Genomic DNA, 19,584 nt, shown 5'->3' with positions numbered 1-19,584 from the left:
TTGGGGATTTGGTGTGTGTGTATATATACCAAAATACTTTGAATCATCTAAGACAGTATTTTTTTTTAAGCAAAATGTTGGAATTTGGGGGTTTGCATTGAGTCAGAAAAAAGTGTGTCTGAAGGCTTCAATTCTCTGTGTGTTAAACTTCAACCCTTTTTAGTTTTATGTCTTTGTTTCCTTGGAGTGTCTAATAGTAATATCTTCTTATGAACCACCAGAAAGAGACCATTACCGAGAATCATTTTCACCTAGAATTCAGCCTACTCAAATAAAGAAGTAAAGACAGGTAAAGTTCTTCTTCTTTGTTTTTCCTGTATCTGTATGTGTGGCAAGGAGAAAGGAGCAGCAGAAATGTGTGTCAGGTGGCAACAGACATTACACAATAAAGGCAAGGTTGCAGCAGCAATGCACTTTCACTGAATAGCAGATCATAATTGCATTGCCCTGACTTCATATCTGAGGCGAGGGTGTTTTAACATTAGTATAAAGCCACTGATAATTGGTTGACTAAGTGCCTTCACATTTTCACCACTATTATGCCTTCAGTTTTATTAAACAGCACTTACCATATATCAATGAAATATTCATTGGTCTTTCATTACTGAACGAATCATTGAAATATCATTGCAATGAAGGTTAACTTTACTTTGGCTTCCTGAAATGACATGGTACTTGCTAGCTAATTAACAGATATTTTTATGGCCTTCATTTGGCTTGAGAAGCAAACTGTCAAAGAATTCAGCACAGACCCGCCACGGCTGATATTAGACTTAAGGGGGCTTTGCACAAAGACAAAGATGTGTTTTGGCTCTTCCTTCCCAACCACACTGGATGGCTAACATGGGTACCTGATTTAGCCCAGTGGAAGCCCCCCACCCCACAAGCCTAAGGCAGCTATAAGGTCAATTCTATAGCCCGAAGAACATTTTCAAGCTGCTACATATATGAAACATATCTGTGGCTCCCAAATCATTGTGTCATGGCCTGTCCTTTGCCTTTAAAGGCATCAAAACATTTTGCCCCCCCTCTTGGAACCACTTGTTCCTGGACAGAAGTACTCAGCAGAAAATACTCACTTTCCATTGCCGCCCCAAGGTGAGGGGGCCTGAGAAGCTTTTGAAGAGTTCTGTAAGTACAAAACCAAAATGTAAATAAAGGTGATGCAAGTACATGAATACTGTTGATGTAAGCTCAACACTCCCCGTTTTCTTTGCAAGAGCTACAGTGCATACAGCAGAACAGCTCTGCACATCAGTCCCGTAACTAAATGGCTGGCGGATGACTGGTAGGTTCCAACCAATACCTTGAAAGTCACTTAATCAAAGAGAGAATACAGTAAAGTTCCAGTAAAAGCAGATGCATTTCACAAAGAAGTGGCTTAATTACCACTGAAACTTACTCAATGACTTGTTATCTTTAGGGGAGCTTTTAACCTTTCAACAAGAAACACTAAGAATTTGGGTTGATGCCTTAATGAAATTAATCCCTCCCAAATTTGTAAGGAAGGTGGCTTGGGATTCGTACAGTAGTAGAAATAAAACTTCTAGTAAGGATCTGCTTGAGTGCCTTGGTTTTATGTATTTTATTTGCACAAATTGACTTGCCTTACCTGCTTACTCATTCTGTCTTTCACGTCTGTGTAACACCTTGTGCAACCTCATACAAAAAGACTGCCTGGCAACAATAAAGCCCAGATTCTTCCAGTCTTGCTCAGACTGGGTGGTATCTTAGTTCCCAGAAAAAGTGGTAGTATCAGAGTTGAAGCTATCTATGCTGCTTTCTGAAAACAATCACTCTGAGCTTCCTTGCAAAGAAGTCAGCGCACACAGTGAGAATTCAATCAAATTTTACAAGCTCTCTGCAAAGGATTATCATCATTATTACAATATTCATCTGGTTATTGTAATCACTATTTTACATGAGGCACAGAGATGCAGAGGAACATAGAGCAGCCTAGGGCATGGCCCACGGTCACGCAGCTGACTCTGGGAGCAAAATTGTAACCTTGATTTCTAAAACAGAGCTACACTTGCTAATTAACCAAAGCAGAAAACACTGCCCAAAAGATCATACTGGCCTTGCCTGTACGTTCCTATACAGCATGCCACTTGTTTCATTAAACATGACATGGAAGCATATGTAGTGTATATTTTTGCCACCCACTCACATATAAGGAAGAGGGAGATCCTAAACTCCCCTGGGACGTCTTCAGGGGTCAAGAAGCAGCTTTGATGTTATTTTCTACTGTCTGGGGATTGTTCCTAACAATATCTGGAGACAAGTACTACCTCTGCCAAGAGTAAGATCAGTTCTCAAGTGGAGGCAGTTATTTGACAATAAAAATATTTGAACAGTTTTGCCAATGACTATTGACAACACATTTCCAAAACTGTAAAAATGTTCCTCAAACTTCTAGTTGAAATGCCTGGAGCAATCTGCCTGGAGCCTGGATCAGGGATATCACCAAGGCGCTCCCCAGCCTGGTGCACCTGACAGACTACTACCCGCTGCTGGTCTTCCAGACAGGTGGGGGGGAAGCTGCTTCCCGCAGTCTGAGGGGGATGAAGAAAGACTACAGGGCCTTGGGGCGGATGGTGAAAGAGTCTGGGGCTCAAGTGATCTTCTCCTCGCTTCTTCCATCTTCCGGTGATGATGTGGGACTGAATAGGAAAATTCAGTCTGTAAACGATTGGCTACGAGACTGGTGCTTTAGGCAGGGCTTTGGGTTCTTTGATAACAGCTGGTTTTATAAGGCTCCAGTCCGGATGATGGCACGTGGGAAAGGTTTAACTCACAGAGGCAAAAGGATGCTGGGGCATGAATTAACAGGGCTCATTTGGAGAGCTTTAAACTAGATTCGAAGGGGGATGGGGTTGTAACTGGGCTTGCCCCAGTGGGGCAGCACTCTAGAATTGATGAAGACTGGGAGGCCTCCTATAATCCTAGGGTGAAATCGGTGAGCTCAGCTCCCTCCTTGAAATGCCTGTACACCAATGCGTGCAGCATGGGAAATAAGCAGGAGGAGTTGGAGACCTGTGTTAAGTCAGGAGATTATGATCTGGTGGCAATTACAGAGACGTGGTGGGACAGCTCACATGACTAGAATATACTCATGGAGGGCTATGTCCTTTTCAGGAAAGACAGGCCAGCCAGGCGGGGTGGTGGGGTTGCTCTTTATGTGCGAGAGCAGCTGCAATGTACTGAGTTCTGTCCAGGAACAGGGGACGAGCGAGTTGAGAGTCTGTGGGTGAGAATTAAGGGGCAGGTTGGCAGGGGCGATACTGTTGTAGGTGTCTGTTACAGGCCACCAGATCAGGGTGAGGAAGTTGACGAGGCCTTCTACAGCCAGCTGAGAGCAGCCTCACAGTCACAGGACGTGGTTGTCATGGGGGATTTTAAGTTCCCTGATGTTTGCTGGAAGGACTACTCAGCAACCCAGCCACAGTCCAGGAGGTTCCTCCAGTGTATGGATGATAACTTCCTCATCCAAATGGTGGATGAGCCAACCAGGAGAGGAGCGCTGCTGGATCTCATCCTCACTAACAAGGAGGGTCTGGTCGAAGCAGTAAAGGTTGAGGGCTGCCTTGGTTGCAGCGACCACGAGATGGTGGAATTCAGGATCTTGTGTGGTAGGACCAGTGGAATAGCAAGTAGAATTGCAACCCTGGACTTTAGCAGGGCAAACTTTGGCCTTTTCAAGCAATTGCTAGGGGAAATCCCATGGGCAAGGCTGCTTGAAGGTAAAGGGGCCCAAGATAGTTGGTTGACATTCAAGAATTGCTTATTCCAAGCTCAAGAGCGGAGCATCCCAACACGTAGGAAGTCAAGGAAGAGGGCCAAGAGACCTGCGTGGCTAAATAAGGAACTGCTGGGTATGCTCAAGTGGAAGAGCAGAGTTTACAGGTCATGGAAGGAGGGGCTGGCCACTCAGGAGGAATATAAGGCTGCTGCTAGATGATGTAGGAAGGCAGCTAGGATGGCTAAGGCCTCCTTAGAATTAAATCTGGCCAGAGGGGTCAAGGACAACAGAAAGAGCTTTTTCAAATACATAGCTGATAAAACTAACACCAGAGGCAAGGTTGGCCCACTGGTGAACGGGATGGGTGCCCTGGTGACAGAAGATACAGAGATGGCAGAGTTATTGAATGCCTTCTTTGTCTCTGTCTACTCTGCCGGAGGCAGTCCTGAAGAGCCCTGTACTCCTGAGACCTCAGATGAAGTCAGGTCACTGGAGCAGTTTGCCTTAGTCCATGAGGAATGGGTTAGGGACCAGTTGAGCAATCTGGACATTCATAAATCCATGGGTCCAGATGGGATGCACCCGCGGGTGCTGAGGGAACTGGCGGAAGTCATTGCTAGACCGCTCTCCATCATCTTTACCAAGTCTTGGGAAACGGGAGAGGTGCCTGAGGACTGGAGGAAAGCAAATGTCACTCCAGTCTTCAAAAAGGGCAAGAAGGAGGACCCGGGTAACTATAGACCGGTCAGCCTCACCTCCATCCCTGGGAAAGTGATGGAACACCTTATCCTTGGTGCCATCTTAAGGCATGTCAAGGATAAGAGGGTTATGAGGGGCAGTCAACATGGCTTTACCAAGGGGAAGTCATGCTTGACCAACCTCATAGCCTTTTATGAGGAAATAACATTGTGGATGGATGATGGCAGAGCGGTGGATGTGGTCTACCTTGACTTCAGCAAAGCATTTGACACAGTCTCCCACAGCATCCTCATAGCTAAACTGAGGAAGTGTGGCCTGGATGATCAGGTAGTGAGATGGACTGCGAACTGGCTGAAGGACAGAAGCCAGAGAGTTGTAGTCTATGGGGCGGAGTCTAGTTGGAGGCCTGTATCTAGTGGAGTGCCTCAAGGGTCAGTATTGGGACCAGTATTATTTAATATATTCATCAATGATTTAGATGAGGAAATTGAGTGTACTATCAGCAAGTTTGCTGATGACACTAAGCTGGGAGGAGTGGCTGACACGCCAGAAGGCTGTGCTGCCATCCAGCGAGACCTGGACAGGCTGGAGAGTTGGGCAGGGAGAAACTTGATGAAATATAACAAGGGAAAGTGTAGAGTCCTGCATCTGGGCAGGAACAACCCCAGGTTCCAGTATAGGTTGGGGAACGACCTGTTAGAGAGTAGTGTAGGGGAGAGGGACCTGGGGGTCCTAGTGGACGGCAGGATGACCATGAGCCAACACTGTGCCCTTGTGGCCAAGAAGGCCAATGGCATCCTGGGGTGTATTAGAAGGGGGGTGGTCAGTAGGTCGAGAGAGGTCCTCCTTCCCCTCTACTCTGCCCTGGTGAGACCGCACCTGGAATATTGTGTCCAGTTCTGGGCCCCTCAGTTCAAGAAGGACAGGGACCTGCTGGAGAGAGTCCAGCGCAGGGCAACTAAGATGATTAAGGGAGTGGAGCATCTCCCTTATGAGGAAAGGCTGAGGGAGCTGGGTCTCTATAGTTTGGAGAAGAGGAGACTGCGGGGGGACCTTATTAGTGTATATAAATATATAAAGGGGGAGTGTCATGAGGATGGAGCCAGGCTCTTCTCAGTGGCAAACAATGATAGGACAAGGGGTAATGGGTATAAACTGGAACACAAGAGGTTCCACTTAAACTTGAGAAGAAACTTCTTCTCAGTGAGGGTGACAGAACACTGGAACAGGCTGCCCAGGGAGGTTGTGGAGTCTCCTTCTCTGGAGACATTCAAAACCCGCCTGGACACATTCCTGTGTAACCTTATCTAGGTGTTCCTGCTCCGGCAGGGGGATTGGACAAGATGATCTTTTGAGGTCCCTTCCAATCTCTAACATACTGTGATACTGTGATACTGTGAAATGCATTGAAGGATGCCCCTTCTGCTAATCCTATAAAGTTTGGTTTTAATTTTAAAAATTTATTATTTTAGTCATATTTTACTCTAAGTTGTCTTTAAATTTCAAAACTACTTTTATGATTAAATGGTTATTTTCTGTTTTGAAATGTAAAAAAATACCAATTTGAAACTCTTAACTGGAAATTAATCAGAACCAGTTCTGTCCACAAATGGTTTCAATTTGGACAAAGTGGCATTTTGCAAGGAAGAATATGAAGAACAATTCTGCCAAAAAATTCCTCTCCAGCTCTGCTGTAAACTGTGCTTTTCACAGCTAAAATTGTGTAAAATCTTGAATAACAACTCTATTCAAACAGTTAATCTATTTCATTTGTATTACAGATTCTCACTAGTGAACACAGAGAACGTTGTGCAGCAATACAAAACTAATACGTAGTTAATAGCTTCCATTTTCTTCTCCTCCTATGCCTTTACTACAAAAAGATCCTGAACATATAATCTGTATATACTCAAACACTACTTCTAGCAAATGAATTACAGTGCCTATAGCATACACACAGTAACATTAGCTGAAATACTCAGCTTCAATTGGATACCTAAAACTGGCATTCCTGATTTGTCTATTATGTTTCAATTTTTTGTTCTCTCATTTTCATTTACATTAAAAGACATTTTTTTTGTGCGGATACAGTAAAAGGGTCTTATGCAGGGTGTAGTAATATGTTCTTCATTGTATTTATTTGCACAAAAGAAGAATCCCCTTTACCCCCTTCTTTTTTAAGAAATCACTACTTTCTGCAGAAAATGTTTTAAGAGACAATCTACATTCATTCAGGATAAAACCTGAAGTGGATGAAATACATTACAGGTAAATGCTGAAACTACAGATACGTCTAGTTCAAATTTAATTTGTTGTGCAAATCCCTGACTGAAAACTCCATGAGTACAACAGATGCACTCCTAATGACTTCAAGAAAGCCTCAATTTAAGCATACAATCAGGAGTAGTATTACTCAAGTTCCACACAGAGGACACCAGGGAAGTCAGGACTAAGTGGTGGTGCTGTGATAGTACTGGAATTTAGCAGCTGAAGGACCATTTACATTAAAATATAAAGACTACAATGTTAAAAGTTTTACTGGTTTGCACTACTAATATGTCAAAGCCTGGAACAAATTCACACAGGCTGACAAAATCAACAACAACAAAAAAAAGACTGGTGGGCTGACAAACCAGTATAATTACATAATTATAGACTAACTTGCAGTAATAAAGTACAAAAATTAATGCATCCTTCAAACAGCATTAACCAGGAAAATACAAATATCAAAACCTTAGCAGGGCTGAAGAAAGATTCTGTTTCTCTCTCAATTTAGGGATTGTGAGGATCTGTCATTCTTAAACAGCATTTGAGAAGGTAAAGGAAAACATTGATGACAATCAAAAAAATTGATGACAATCAGCTGATCTTCACTCGATTTAAGGTAAAGCAAGCTTTCCATATGTAGATAAGACAATCTGAAGTTCCACAGAAATAAAAGGAGAAATCTTCAAATCTGCAATAAGCTTCAGCAAATCTCACTGAATTTAAAATCTAAATTCAACTAACTAAAGCCTAAATAATTGCTTTATTATGGTTCACTAGGGGTCAGCTCATAATCACTTGCACATTGAAATCTTGGAAGAATCAGTTTCCTTTACAGAAACTTGCATAAACATTACACGGTGTTGAGAATAATGTTATTTTAGTAGAATTACTGAGTATGGTCCTTTGAATCAAGTGACTAATCCAAAAATCCCCCAAATTACTTCTGTCCCCACTGCCTGGCAGCCATCCTGTCTGCATTTCCCAGGGGAGAGGTTAAATGTGGAACTTTTAAGTAACATACTTATACTTGTGAAAGCTCTCGGTACTGGTAAGAATTTCATTTCACATCAATAAATTAAGCAGCATAAAGATTACCTTAAAATATTCCATCAGAGATCTGGAGTACTTCATAGCATGGTCCTTCTTTAGTTTAAACATTCTCAAGTAGAGAAGCGATAAGCATCGGTAGCTGTGGTAATTACGAGAGGATTATGTTAATTCCATTGCTTAATGAAACCTATAAACTGTAAAAAAAAAAATAAATGCTGACCGACATTTTGCAGTTTCTGTTCTAAGGTCAGATTTTGAAACATAAGCAAATGGAGAATGAAAAAAAAGTGGTCAAAAGCATTAAAATCCCATCTTGATAAGAGTATAAATTAGAAGAATAAATGTTTAGTCAGCTGCTGAAGAAATCCATTAGTTATCCTTTAATAGTTTAATGGAAAACAAGAATAATGATCTTCTGTAAGCTGCTTAAGTAATTCAGTACTTTTAAAGTCCTCCTTAAGATTTTAGCTGCTTCTCTCATTGTTGCAATGGGACTTACCATAAAACTGCTAATTTCTTGTCCCCTTCCGTGGCAGAAGAGCCTGTGAAATTCTTGAGTCTCATTGCATACCTTGTCAGAAAGGTAAGGAGAGAAGAAATTGAGAGTTAAGGTGTTTCCAAGAATACTAGTGACACTGTGAAAAATATCAGCCACACATAGATACTCTTCTCCAACCGCAATAGTTAAAGGCCAAATCATTCTGTAATGATGAGATCAATGTAAAATTCAACAGAAAGCACCACTTAAAATCTGGAAGGCTAAAAGTAAATCACCAACCCATTTTCTCAGCAAATGAGGTGAACTATGTTTGGGCATATTAATGATATTATATCCAGCCATCTAGGCTGGGTCCTGTAAACATTTGTGGTAAGCGTTGGCCAGAAGCGTATGATCCTGGCCCTACATGTACTGAAGAGTAATCTATAATAAGGTTTTACTTTGGGCTTGAATAATACCTTCAAAATCCTTCTCATAAATGCTTCTTCAAAGCTTTTAATATATTTTATACATAAAATGGTTTTAAATACAGGAAAGGTTCTGTTCACAGTTTTTTAAAGTATTGGGTCAATTAATTTATGAGTCTTGCGTACATGGTCTTCCCTCTCTGTTTAATCGCTGCTGTCCAGCATTTGGATCATCAAAGACTGAGTATTTCTACCTCCTCTCTCTCTCTTTTTTTCCCCCCTTTAACTGATCACACTCCACTCCATGCATTTAGTCTCTTGAAAATCAATTCATCGCATAAAATCATTGTTCTGAGCCCTAACGCAATTTCACAGGTACTTGTGTTAGAATCAGTAATAGGGTTCACCGTTGCGTAAGAAAGTTTTAAGGTATCTAAGGCAGTCTTGATGAGTTCTCATTTACAAGGAGGTAATGGAGTGCAGGCAGGCAGTGCTGCTCCCACTCTGCCTTCCTCCCACGACCCCCATCATCAGCCCCCATCTTGCAGCTGTAGCACAGCACCTCATGTGCTTCTTCCATGTCCTATCTCACGTGCTCTTTGGTATTGTTGTTCCAGTCATATTGAATAAATCTGATCAAACACATAAATATGTTTCTGGGATTTCCATTGTTACATTAGGGCTATTAGCATTACCATTAACATTGAAGCACCTTTGACAGTCAGATCTCTGATATTCCCAGTCTCTTTGATGTTTCACTTGCTTTCACAAATAGGTGTCTGACGCAGATACTCAGGGCAGACACAGCTAATGCAAAAGGGGCAAATGGTGCCTCTGATTAAAAAGTGAGAGTAAAAGTGAGGAGTAAAAGTGAGAATATCTCACAGTAAAATAATCTACATTAACATTAGAAGCCACATTGAGAAAGTGCGTGTGCACAACTGCATTCTTGGTTTCTACATTCAGCACCTACTGCAGCCCATTGCTGCAGTGAATTTGTCCATGGAGTGTACTGAACCTGTACCAGCCTGCTGCTCATCTGCGCAATCATGTTTGACCACTGACAGCAATTAAACGGGCAAACCAGTTTCTCACTGGCTACCCAGAAGATGCTGCATACAAGAGTTGGTAAGTTGAACTCTGCCTTTGATGGTAGGTGGTGGAATTAATCTCACCTGACTTTAGCTATTTAGAAATTGGAGATCTACTATAACAAAGTCCTCCACACTCTTCTAGAGCCAAAAGCAGTTCAAAAAGCAATCCAAAAGCAGTTCAGGTGCTGCTTCTGTGCCAAGGTCTACCTGTCACAGAGACTGCAGCAGGACTGTGCTGATACAGGAGCTGGTGGCAGAATCAAGGCAGCGGGGCTGCGTATGCTGCGGAGTGCCCGTTGCTCCAAGATGCAGCCATACATGCAGCTGACTCCATCCAGCACCAGTGGTGGAGGAGAGCTGCAGGTATCACCCACTTGTGAGCTACTCCTACAGTTGCCATTCTCCCAGTTAAGCAGTGCATGTGGTGTGGCTCTTAAATGAATGAAGACTTTTGGTCCATCCACTTTTGAACAGACAGAACGCTGGGCTGAGGAGCAACATTTTCCACTGTGCCACGTAGTTTTCTTAAAAAATAAAGATACGTGTGGGCTCCTATGAAGAAGCTCTTACTTCTTTAAAGAATATTTCTTTAAACACAATTTATCCTGCCATACAACTGTAGTTATGTAGTTCAGGACCCAAAGTACTGTGCTGTTTGCTGTCAGAGTGCAGACAGAAGTAGACAGCTCCTTTTCTTAAGCCCTCTGCTCTTGAGAGTTTAACTTGGGTCTTGAATGTTGAGTGAACATGACTTTTTTTGTTAAGTAATCTCTTCAGAGTTTCTTTCTTTCTTTATGAAGTGTAGGATGTAAAAACATGGTTTTAAATATTTAACAAGCACGTTATTTACCTAAGAGTAAGAGCTTCTTAAGATCTGATACATTTTATTATGTAAATACTTGCTTACTCAGAATGCAAAACATGCATTATTTTTGGCAGTCCCCATTAGCTAATCTGGCATCTTAAAATTCTGCATGTTAAAAAACCACCTTTGTCATATTAAAAATCAAACATTTAGGGCCTGATTTGCCTCCTTTTCTTTCTTTTGTGTAAACTACCAGCAATTACACTGACATTAATGGTGATATTCCCAGCACACACTGAAGAAAGCAAAGGTGCATCACAGCGAAGAGGAAAAATCCTGTTGTTCTACTTACAGGTAAATTTAATCCTGCTTGATTTCACTTTGATAATTTGTGCAAGTAAAGTAAACAAGCCCTAAGTTACTCAGGAGACCATTATTTCTATAGAGCCAAGACTTTGAAACAGCTACAGGGAATAGTAGCAGATTTTAAAATAATAATTCAGACATTTTATTAGTAAGTTGAGGCTCTCTCATCCATATTCTAAGCCTACAAAACTGTATTTAAACTAATTCAGCTGGTTCACGTTCCTTTAACATTAAAAATATACTTCCTTAATACAATACATGCAGAAAGCTTCTTCTCTATGATCTTATGTGTTTCAGCTTTTTTCTTTTAACAGCCAAGTTATAAACCTCTAAAACCAGGGTTTGTAATAGAAATCCTGATAGACCCATTTTAATGTTTTGAATTATAAAACTACACCTTTTAAAAAGACAAGTGTCATTGCCAAACAGTGAAATTACTATACTTTACTTCCACCCACTACATTTCAATTTTAATTTTATGAATATTGCAAATTATAACACTCACATTATAACCTCTAAAGGGGATAATTTATAAAAGCAGTGTCCATCAATTATAAATTTTCCATGACATTAATAAAATGGCAAGAACTAATTATGATGACTTCTGAGATGAAGATGCCTTGGACAAATCATTAATACGTCGAAATGGTATTTTTTAAAACATAGCAGGTTCTAATTATGACTGAAATGAGATGATGAAAATGATCACAGAAAGGACATTTACCTGATGAGTTCCACAGTCTCTGAGTACATGGTGTATGGAGATTTAGCTTCTAATGGATCTCGCTCCATAGCATTCCCGCACTCGATGAAGGAGAGGGCAGCATCAGCATAATTCACTGCTTTGCCGAACTTCTCCAGCTGAAATGGGAATGACACCATCAAGAAAATCCTTCAGCTTTAATTTCTAGGTAGACACATCATTATACAAAGCAACACTAGCATTAGGATGAAAGCAAAGCAATGCTGGTAGTTACAAACGAATTCATACAGTAATTAAGGCAGGGACTGTTTTCACCAAATCTTTTCAGGTAGTATACAGCCCAAAGCTCCACAAAGGAAAGTCCGTGTATGTCCATTGACACGGATTTATACAGGCAATGAGGGACACTAAGCATGTCTGAACAAATCTGTATTCCCCCTCGACATCTGAACTAAGTTTGAATGTCAAGTTACAACGCCATGTCACTTGTCAGACATCACATTCTGTTAACTGCTGACCAAAAAAAATAATCTCATCACTTACGTGATGATTGAAAGAGCAGAAAAAAAAAAAAAAAAGGGAGAAAATATAGCACTGCTAAATATTTTATTTTACTAGGATTTTATTGCAAAAGGTTTTAGCCCTCATAATGGTTGTGATTAAACTGACTTAGACATACTGATTTCTTTTTTTATGTGTAATGAATATCATATATGACATTTTTATAGTAAGTATTTTATAACAGTATTTAACATTTTCAATTTTTGATAGCTGGATGTAAGAATCCTACTAATGTGGCATTTGATATAAGAGATCCAATATATTCTAAATAATTTAAAAATTTCTTTGTATGTTTCTATCAAAATATTTTTGATGCATCTGAATATGGTTTCAATTCACAAAATGGAAGCCTATCTTAGCAACATATTAAGCAAAACATTTAGTATTGGTTCAAGGTAACAGTATTTGTGCCTTTGTGGCTACTTCTAAGCAGTCTTTGCAACTAGTTCCCTCTGCATACGTTCAATTTCAAGTTCTGCTCTTGTGCATTGATTATATATAAAGCCTTTGTATAACTGATAGGTATTACTTGAATGACCACAAAAGGGGAATTATTTCTAAATATTTTCTCTCTATTCTAATGGCCGCTTCTCAGCATATTCTTTGAATTCCTTGCTTCAAGTCTTCCAAAGACTACTTTTTGTGGTATTTAAAAGAAGGAATGTGGCTGCAAGCATATTTAGTACAGACACACAGCTTGAGCCAGAAATGGGATCTGATCCTGCCCTTTGCTCCATGCTGACTCCAGCAGAGTAGGTGGAATTCCTTCAGCTCATCACAGCTCAGCTGAGAACAGAGTGAGGTCTCCAAGATCTCTTCCATATGCTACAGTCAGTTGCCACTGCAGCAGCCCATCCACATTAGCTGACTTCTTACTGCCATCCAGACAAAGACAGGTTTTCCTGGGGTCACTCCCATAAGACACAAAATTATAGAATCAGCTAGGTTGGAAAAGACCTTTAAGATCATCAAGTCCAACCATTACCCCAGGACTGCCAAGCCCACCACTAAACCATGTCATTGAGGGCCTCATCTACATGATTTTTGTACAATTCCATGGACAGTGATTCCAGCACTGCCCTGGGCAGCCTGTTCCAATGCCTGAGGACCCTCTCTGTGAAGAAATCGTTCCTAATATCCAATCTAAACCTTCCCTGGCACAGCTTGAGGCATTTCTTCTTGTTCTATCACTTCTTCCTTGGGAGAAGAGACCGACCCCACCTCACTACAACCTCCTTTCAGGCAGTTGTAGAGAGCAATAATGTCTCCCCTGAGCCTTCTCTTCTCCCCCCTAGGTACCTCAGCTGTTCCTCTTCACATTTGTGCTCCAGACCCTTCACCAGCTTCATTGCCCTTCTCTGGCCCCACTCCAGCACCTCAATGTCTCTCTTGTACTGAGGGGCCCAAGACTGAACACAGGATTCGAGGTGCAGCCTCACCAGTGCCCAATACAGGAGGATGATCGCTGTCCTGGTCCTGCTGGCCATGCTATTGCTGATACAGGCCAGGATGCCTGGGCACAAGCTGGTTCATGCTCAGCTCTGTCAATCAGCACCCATGGTCCTTTTCTGCCGAGCAGCCACTCTTCTCCAAGCCTGCCCTTCACCAGAAATCTATTTTCCATACAAGCTCAGAAAGAGCACTGCCACAAATCCCATTAACATTTGCTGACACATTTTGAGGTCACATGTGTTATCTTTCTAGCCACTGAAACACATCTTTCAATGCTGTGTGTGCTTTGTCATGTCAGCACCAAGTAACCAGAAGCAATTGTTTCCATAGGACAACTAACACTACAGGATTCCACAGCAAATGTGTTACATGGAGATAATTTGTACGCAGCTGTATTGGGCTGGGGAAAAAAAAGAAGTCGAGACCTAACTAGTGGAAAGAAAAAGCAGATACTTTGTTCATGGGTATTTCTGTCTGCCAGCAAGCTGTATTGTACCGTATGGTCCCACATTCCTGTAACAGCACTCCGGGTGTCAAACTGCATGCAACAGGCAAGGCCTGCCTGCAGGCAGCAGCATGATGTGCTGTGCCTGCTGCTCTTAGTTCTGCTTAAGAAACACCCCTGCTTCTGCGAGGCATAGTCAAAGGTAAGAGGATGGGAGACAGGTCAACACTTTCTTAGTGAATCAGGCTGCAGAGGGAAGTGGATTGACATAGCATGTTGAGATCATCAGGAGCCTGAGCCTGTAAATATTTGCTAGTGTGGAGCAGGCATCCCTGTGCCAGAACCATGTGTATTTTCTTTAAAGGTCAATCAGCTGTGGGAGGTGCTGTCAGTCTGCTTCTGGCAGCCCTTACTGCATGCAGATGTCAGGGCTCTGGCTGAACATGCTCTGCTAAGCTGGGCTGCAGGCATCAGTGCAGGCCACCTCCTGTAACCAAACATGTCGGGAGGGATCACTGCTCACTTACTGACAGCCACGGCAGTCCGCCAAAAACCTGAACCCACCTCCCACTGCAAACACACTTGGTAACACCGTGCCCTAAGTCAAAATGCAGCCTGGAGAGCAGAAGCAGGCAGCTTGACAGATCAACTCTCTTTCAGCTCACTGAAAGCAGAGGGAAAGCCATTTTATTTTAATTTCTTTTTGTCTGGTGTTTAGAAACATAGCATATGATTGATTTGGTTTGTTTTTTTTTGATAACCACTTCTTTCCAAGAACAAAATCTCTGGTGTGGAATGATAAAATATACATGCAACACTCCACCTCCCCCAAATAATAAAGTGAGAGGTAAATAACTACCCAGTTCTTTTTCAGTTCTGATTTTGAGGGGCAAAGTGAACGGCTACACCACATTTTGGACACTTTACTTTAAATAAATAGAGGAGTCAAGTTCCACTAAGCCTGCCTAAATGAGCTGCTGTCCTGTACTCTATGTAGCATACAGGAGCAAAGTCTTTACCTACAAAGCAAATGGCTATTAAAGGCACTTCAGTGCTAGCAATCGCTTGCACTGAACAAGGTATGATAGTCTGCCAGATTAAGTAGTTTTATCAAAATCAAAACACTTTGCAAAATTAGGTCAATCTTACTGGAATTTCATTTGGGGTAAAATGAGATGAAAAGCTTTCCCAGCACTGAACTACCTCATTGCAAAATTTTTTGGGAAGTAGTGTGCTGTCTTTATTTACCAGCCTAAAAGCATGCAATAAAAATGAATGTACTATTTAAAAATCAATTGTTGCAAATTTTAAACAATTGGATTGGAAATATCAAACAGTTTTACCACAAGATAATGGGGTGGAGGGTGATCGGCTTAACTTTCTGTAATGGAATATTTCAGCACTTTTGGTTTAGGCACAAAGTGAATAGGAAACCAAATTTCAAATACACATTATCTTTCATGAAATTATCTTACATCCTTAATAAACAGCATGACTGTTGCACCTCAGAAGAGATACTGACTATTGTAAGGAGCTTCTTTTTTTGGGGGAATGAATTGTTAAAGGCTAGGAATGGTGCTCAGGGTTTGACTTGCTGTGGACAGTGTATTTATGGAGCACAATCTGAAGCATACTTTAGCCAATAGCAGGGTTCCTCTTGGTTTCTGAGACTTTAGATGACATTCAGAATGGACATTTTCGTAACACCCAGTTTCATAGTGGAAAGAGACAAAAATCTCCCGTGGTAACCTACCAATGCATCTGCTTTATGCTTTAGCTTCTTAGCCTCCTGCATGTAATAATCCGCATTGTGAAGCCTAAACAGACAAAATCAATTATTTCAAGTCTTTGTTTTCATACAGTTGGACAAACATTGTTTGACAAAATTGCTGACTGCTTCCAAGAGCAATTTCAACATATACACCCACTTAGCTCTACATTTTAACCCGGTATTAATCTAACGCTGCTGTATGCAAAGATATGATGGGCAACCAGAATGTAAAATAACTAGCTGCAGAAACTGACTACCCAAAGGACCCACTAATGTTTGCTGAACAGACGAAAAGGAAGAATATTTTAAATTAGTTAAGTATAAAAAGTTTCCATTAGCGGAGCTAAAATAAAAAAAAAAAAATATCGTGAACCAACATTCATGATCTAGAAACATTTATCAACTGAGTCTTCATTAATCAGTGACAATAGTTCATTTGTAAAGATTAAAACTGTGTGTGCCTTTGTGCAGCACTATCCACACAGGTGCCCAATGCTAGTGTTATGATCAAAGATAATCTCTTTCACTGGGACCTCTGCTTGCACAAAAATCCTAGCTACATAACATACAGCTAGCACAGAGAGCAAATAATACTTACACATCATCAAATGTTATTTTGGGTCTTCTGGACTCAGAATTCCCGTTGGAAAGTGTTGGCATTGCAGACCAGATATCTGTTTCTAGGTGGCTGGTGTCAAGAAGAGGGTTGGCTGTTGGTGTATTGTGAGATTCTTCCTCCTAGATCAAAAACGAGTGTTACTAACTCTTGATAGTTCAAGCAAACAGCTTCCAACAATGGAAGTGCTCACATCCGTCCCTCAGGAAAATAAACAAACCAAACAAAAGACTAAGGCAGAAATTATCACTTGTATATACCCAACACATCCAGGTTACCCCACAAAACCACGCTTCTATCCTTTATAACATAAGCCTATTAGATTAATTAGGCAATACGACTCTACCTCTGACCCATCACTTGAACTCATTAACTTACACTACTAGATGAAGCCAGCCCAGATACCACAGTGTTACTGACTAGAAACACTGCTGAAAGCAACGGTGAGGAAATTCAGTGCAGAAGGGCTGGATGTAAACTCAACTTCATTCAAGGAGTATCACACTAATGCAACTATTTTTCTATATTATTATTAGCTAACTGTAAAGTGTCTGAAAAGTCTGCTTAGATTTCAGCAAGAAGTGGTTTCCTCACCCTTGCTGCACAGAACAGAGAGAAGAATGGAAAGCAGAAGTCAGGAGTGTGACTTTGCACTGATTAAAACCAGAAGCATAACTGAAACATTTAAATCAGGCAACTGCAACTTGCAAGCTAGGTCCACAGCCAGATAAACTAAATTACAGATGAACCAATGAACTAGGAAAAGAAGTCTAACATATTTTAGAAGACAAATATGGCATATATCAGGTTAACAGATAAACCAAGGATAAATCTGACTAGAGATGCTGGGAGCAAGAGGAACTGGCCCTGCTGTTTACATAGCATTGTTTATTTGCTGACATATGCAGTTCATTTTGGCATTTATTTCAGTTGAAGGCATGTGTATTAGTCTCGCAGCTTGAAGTGACACAATGATATCAGAAAGCAACAGGGATGAATGAACAAGGTGAAGTGATTTGTCACCTACGATTGAATGCAAGTTGTGAGTTTTACTATTACAGTGCAGGGTAACAACCTCTCACAAAGCGTTGAACTGTGAAAAACGGGGCTATGCACATCCTTTTCTGTGGCAGAATTTTCTCTTGTCTTTTAAATTTGACAAGATACAGTTTGATACTAAATGATATGTTTGAAACTCACGAGAGTTTATTTAAAATGGGCCCAAACCCTCAAGTTTCCCTGTTTAACCTAAAAGGGGTTACAAACAGATCACAAACAGATGTGAAACTTTACTTTTTTTTTTAGTGAATATGCTATGCAGTTTCTAGGCTTGGCTCTTTTTCATGTATTTTCAGTAAAAAAATCATCTGAATCTGGTGAAAAGCAAGCAAGCAAGAATTGCCTATATTAAAAACTTTGACCAGGAGATGGCCCTAACAGAATGATGGTGTGGGTTTTTTTTGGTGAAAACCCCAACTATTTACATGGTATCTGAAAGCTTGTACACATAATTCATGGAGATTAGATGTAAATAAACCTAACTGCTGGAAGCTGGGAGCCTGCAAACCTGAGACAAGGTATTTCCATGTTGAGTGTGCTATGGACAGGTAGTTTTTTGTTAAATTTTTATTGTTTAGTTTAGTCCACAATATTCAGTATAACTACAGTACTTAATTCTGGGTGAGAATTTGGGGAAATTATTCAAGTGATGGGTACCAAAATTCTTGAAGCTTTTTTTTTGAAGAGTGTGTGTTGTAGCTATAGATCTAAGGGACTAATTGCAGCTAGCTGGTGGCTGCAAAGCTCTCCTCTGAGGCTCTGGGACCAATACACAATGCCAAGTAAATGCCTGATGGTGACCTGAAAATGGAACTTACAAGAGTTGCTTATGCCCAGCTCTGCAAAGATCCACTCATCGTTGATCTTGAGTGGGGCTACATAAGCATTTAAAAATAGATACTGAGGGGGAAGAAAAAATCAAACAGAACAAAGCTAAGTTAATTTTATCTTGTTCACTACCAGCAATTGAGGTCAGTTACTTACACAGATTCCTTTGGAGTTAGAAGAAGATTTATTTTCATTCTTTCTGTGTTTAGAAACAGAGGAGGAAGAGCTGCTGGTCTGAGAGGTGTTTGTGATGTTGGTCTCTTGGCTGAAGGAGCTGTTGTCACTGCTGTGCTGCCGGTGCACAGGCTCGTCCAAGAGTGGGGATAACGGAGGAGGGAACAGCTTCTCTTCTCTTTTCTTTGCCACCTTTTTCACTGAGTTACCGCTGCTCCTGGGACACAGATAAAAACCAGTTGCATTTCAAGAACCTTGGTTAATCCTCCATAGCACCAGGATTATATTTACTGAAAAGCCAGCTCCATCCTCAAATATGTCCTGCATTCCCCATGTCCTAGGAACTAAGCCAAAAGGGAACAGGCAGGGAAAACAGAAGAGCTACCTCTGCCTTTTCAATGGCTGCAGAAACCTCTTGCTTTGGAGGACAACTTCCAGTGCATTAGTATAAATTGCACTCAATTTAAATGCTAATTTGAGTCAGTCTTCATTTAAGAGGTCACAGACTTTCTGACTCAGCAAAATGCTGTAAAGTTTTATGTATGGGGTTAGTTCCTTTGACATCAAGTATGACTATTTATGTGTTTAACATTCCGCATCTTCTTAAGAGGTGGATTAGGGCCCACATAAGCAACCTCTGCAAAAAAGCATAACAGCACATGGCACGTGACAAAAAAAATAATTTATAACAACTACAAAATGATAACCATAACAATAACAAGATAACAAGATAACAATTATTTGACCTCTAAAATAAAACTGATGTTCAACACTATATTAAAATGATACACTGTAGCTGGCAAAAGCCCTTGAGCAAATATTGGTTGATGAATTGAACGTGATTCAGAAAATGAATGTGGTTTTGACATGAAAGCTCAAGTAATATGATAATCTATTGTCTGTTTTATGTACAGAAATTGTTAGCTGGCTAGAAGTAGCAGCTGTGATACACAGTAAAACCAAAAAAATCTCATAGACCTTTCTCCTCTCAAATCCATCAAAAAGGATAAAAACAGAACTCAACACCCTGCTGTTTAACATGTTA

General features: G+C 40.8%; 1 protein-coding gene across 1 annotated transcript in view; it reads right to left on the bottom strand.

Annotated features, from left to right (window-relative positions):
* AFF2 (ALF transcription elongation factor 2) overlaps positions 1 to 19,584 on the bottom strand; it is a gene marked incomplete at both ends in the record, with an annotated part of 338,204 nt that overhangs the window by 7,789 nt on the left and 310,831 nt on the right. The window contains 8 exons of the mRNA XM_080624489.1: positions 1,080 to 1,129; positions 1,613 to 1,660; positions 7,805 to 7,898; positions 8,259 to 8,330; positions 11,655 to 11,791; positions 15,845 to 15,908; positions 16,461 to 16,600; positions 18,522 to 18,756. Of these exons, the coding sequence (XP_080480615.1) occupies positions 1,080 to 1,129; positions 1,613 to 1,660; positions 7,805 to 7,898; positions 8,259 to 8,330; positions 11,655 to 11,791; positions 15,845 to 15,908; positions 16,461 to 16,600; positions 18,522 to 18,756 (840 nt within the window). The remainder of the gene's footprint in view (positions 1 to 1,079; positions 1,130 to 1,612; positions 1,661 to 7,804; positions 7,899 to 8,258; positions 8,331 to 11,654; positions 11,792 to 15,844; positions 15,909 to 16,460; positions 16,601 to 18,521; positions 18,757 to 19,584) is intronic.

This window comes from Psittacula echo (genome assembly GCF_963264785.1).
Source record: "Psittacula echo genome assembly, chromosome: 8".
Lineage (NCBI taxonomy): Eukaryota > Metazoa > Chordata > Aves > Psittaciformes > Psittacidae > Psittacula > Psittacula echo.
The sequence above is the reverse complement of the archived record's forward strand: the minus strand, read 5'-3'. Positions and strand labels throughout refer to the sequence as shown.